General features: G+C 41.6%; 1 gene segment (V, D, J or C); it reads left to right on the top strand.

Moving 5' to 3' along the window:
• The first annotated feature begins 549 nt into the window (after positions 1 to 549).
• On the top strand, positions 550 to 2,308 carry LOC102249974. The segment is given in 3 exon segments: positions 550 to 599; positions 726 to 999; positions 2,263 to 2,308. Coding segments are annotated over 3 exon segments (366 nt in total).
• Positions 2,309 to 3,347: the final 1,039 nt, after the last annotated feature.

Genomic DNA, 3,347 nt, shown 5'->3' with positions numbered 1-3,347 from the left:
CGGGGCGTACAACTCTCAGCCAGGTTAGAATGTGCTTTCTCTAATCCGAACAGAACAATCGCAGTTAACAGAGCATGATTACTATTCTTATAATTATAGCTAGTCCCCACTATTCTATTTCTGCCCCTAACAATATATTTGGTAGGAAAGAAACATATTCATGGAACTTTTGATCCATCTCTAAGTGGAAAGAAAAGGTTAGTTTCCCTTGGAGAGTCTGGATCTTTGGTCCTGTGTCTGGTCTCCAGAGGGCGATGTTGCACAAAAGAGAGATCCCTGAAGATCAGCACCTTCCCCTCAGCTCCTCCTTCTTGCAGCTGCCTATTGAAGCATCCTCCCTGAGTTCTTTGAAGACAGAGACAAGTGAGAAGAATCAGAGATTAGAAAGCATGCGAGATAATCTAGCAGTTTTTTTGTGTCCCTGAACCAGGGACTTATCTAGCCTAATCTTACTCACCCCTCCTATTTCTGAGAGCTGAATCCCACAGCTGCTTTCCTGCATGCTGAAGGGAGATCGTCCAGAAAGAAGCCGCGGCATTTCCACTGCTCAGACATGCTCCTGCTGCTCGTCCCAGTCCTGGGGATGCTTTTCACCCTGAGTGAGTAGTAGTCGATTATGGTCTCTGGTTACACAGAAGTAACTGTTTTCTTGTTTGAATTTTAGCAGAAGTACTTTTCCTAGTCAAGTCTGTACTGCTTTCACTGCTATAACATTGATTTTGCAGGAGATGCCAGGGCCCAGTCAGTGACCCAGCCTGACAACCACATCAGTGTTTCTGAAGGAGCCTCGCTGGAGCTGAGGTGCAAGTATTCTTACACTGGAACTGTTTATCTCTACTGGTATGTCCAAGACCCCAGCCAAGGCCTCCAGCTTGTACTCAAGTACCTTTCAGGAGACACCTTGGTGAAAGGCATTAAGAATTTTGAGGCTGAACTTAGGAAGAATGAGTCGACCTTCAACCTGAGGAAACACTTTGCTCATTGGAGTGACTCAGCTGAGTATGTGGTTCTGGGTGATGTCCGTTCAGTCTTTTAGTTGTATTTTTGAAGTGGTTGTTTGTGGCAGCAGTCTCCGGTGTTTACCTATGCAGCCATCTTGCTCGGACTCTCCACGGTGTTCTTATTACATATTGTAGAGCTGCTCAGGGACTTGCTGAGCCAGGGTGAGGCAGACATACTTTAATGATTGGATACGAGAGTTGGGAAATGGTTCAGGAGAGATTTACTTTTCATTCAGCATTTTATCTTCTAATAATTCAAAGTAAAAGTGAAGTCCTTTGGATGACTTACTTTCTTCTCACATACTTACTACCTTCCCAACTTGGTAATTTTAAGATAATTTTCTTCGAATCTTTCTTCTTGGCTCCATCCCATGCCAGTTATGTTCCTTCATTTTTAAGTGCCCCATTTAGGAAGGAGGAAGTGATTAGGATGGTGAATCGCTTAGAATACTGCATGCTTATGCAGATTTTAGTAACTTATTAGAAGTATTGCAGAAGGAAGAGTGAATAACTTCAAAATTTTTAGTATTTCTCCAAGGACTATAAAAAGAGAGGAGACGCTAAATCTACATGTCAAATTCTATTTGTTTTAAAGTAGAGCTCATTTTATTTTCCCCCAATTATAACAATAGATTCCTATTTTTTGATATCTGAAATTCTGTAAATTCATATCAGAAATCTTCAAAATCGGTGGGATAGTAACTTTTGTCAATTTCTCACAAATGCCATCATTGTTTCTTTTGCATTCTCTTTTCATATAATTTCACTGTTAGAATATCAGAAGTTGTTTCTCATCTGTTTGGCATTGCAATTACAAGGTATAAAGTCTAGCAAAGTCTGGCCTTTGAAATATACTGATTAAGAATTTCAGTGGGTCCTAACTGGGTTGGCTCAGTGGATAGAGCATCGGCCTGTGGACCAAAGGGTCCCGGGTTTGATTCTGGTCAAAGGCATGTACCTTGGTTGCAGGCTCCACCCCAGCCAGGCTTTGGTCTGGGCTTGTGCAGGAGACAACCAATCAATGTGTTTCTCTCACTTCAATGTTTCTCTCTTTGTCTTTCCTTCTCTTCCACTCTTTCTAAAAATCAATGAAAAAATATCTTTGGGTGAGGATTAACAACAATAACAACAAATAATAATAATAAAATTAAAAAAAGAACATTAAAAGAAAAGAATTTCAGGGGGAAGTAAAAGGTTGAAGGCATGTGATCATCCTTTGGCAAGAATGAAAAAATTCTATGACAAGATTTGTATTCTTCAGTATGGTACCTAAAGTCTTGGAAGTTAATGACTTCAAAGGAGAGTAAAGGAAAGTGGATGGAGGTTGGACTTTTCAGTTGTATACTTCCTGATGCTGTGATGGCTAAGAGATTAAGATTATAGAAATTTAAAGATATAGAGAATAATAATAGTAGATTGTGGTTGGTAATTTACCTCAGTGAAAAGGGACACCAGTAGGAATCAGCATTATTTTTCAAGTCATATTATTAAGCCTAATATATATATCTTGTGTTATATATATTTGAAAGCTTTTTGAAAATGAAGGTAAGTGACATAAACTTATTCATAACAATTTTTGCTTATTTAATCTGTTTTGAGAGGCTGATTAACTTTATGACACTTATGGTCACCAACTGAATTCCATAACCCAAAATGACCACAAGTGGGTACTTTCTCAGTAGGTATCAGAAGAAGAAATGCCAATTTCATTCTTTTAAAAATTATTTTACTTTTTTTAATTAGATAATTTTTATTTTTTAATTAGCATTGACATACATTATTATATTAGTTCCAGGTGTACACTGCAGTGATTACACATTTCTTAACTTACAAAGTGATCATCCTCATAAATCTCACACCAATCAAACATCACACATAGTTATTAGAATGGGGGGTCCCTCAGACCAGCCTGCACCCTCTTGCAGTCCAGGAGCCCTTGGGGGACATCTGATTGGAGTGGGCCTAAGCCAGCAGTCAGACATCCTTAGCACTGCCACGGAGGTGGGAGAGGCTCCCACCACCATCACTGTACTCACCAGCCATGAGCCAGCTTCTGTGGGAGCCCACTGACCATCAGGGGGCAGCTCCTGCATTAGGTGGGATCAGTCCCAAACGAGCTCTTCGACATCTCCTGCGGGGTCCTGGATTGTGAGAGGGCACAGGCCAGGCCAAGGGACCCCACCAGTGCATGATCACTGGGCCAGGAAGGGATTCGGGAGGTTGGCCAGCCAGGGAGGTACTGTGGGAGGGCTTCAGGGCATGTCTGGCCCATCTGGCTCAGTCCTGATCTGCCCGACCCCAGCAGCAGGCTAACCTACTGGTTGGAACATCTGCCCCCTGGTGGTC

Source organism: Myotis brandtii, unplaced genomic scaffold (genome assembly GCF_000412655.1).
Source record: "Myotis brandtii unplaced genomic scaffold, ASM41265v1 scaffold1203, whole genome shotgun sequence".
NCBI lineage: Eukaryota > Metazoa > Chordata > Mammalia > Chiroptera > Vespertilionidae > Myotis > Myotis brandtii.
Note: the sequence above shows the minus strand (reverse complement) of the source record. Positions and strands in the feature narration are given on the sequence as shown.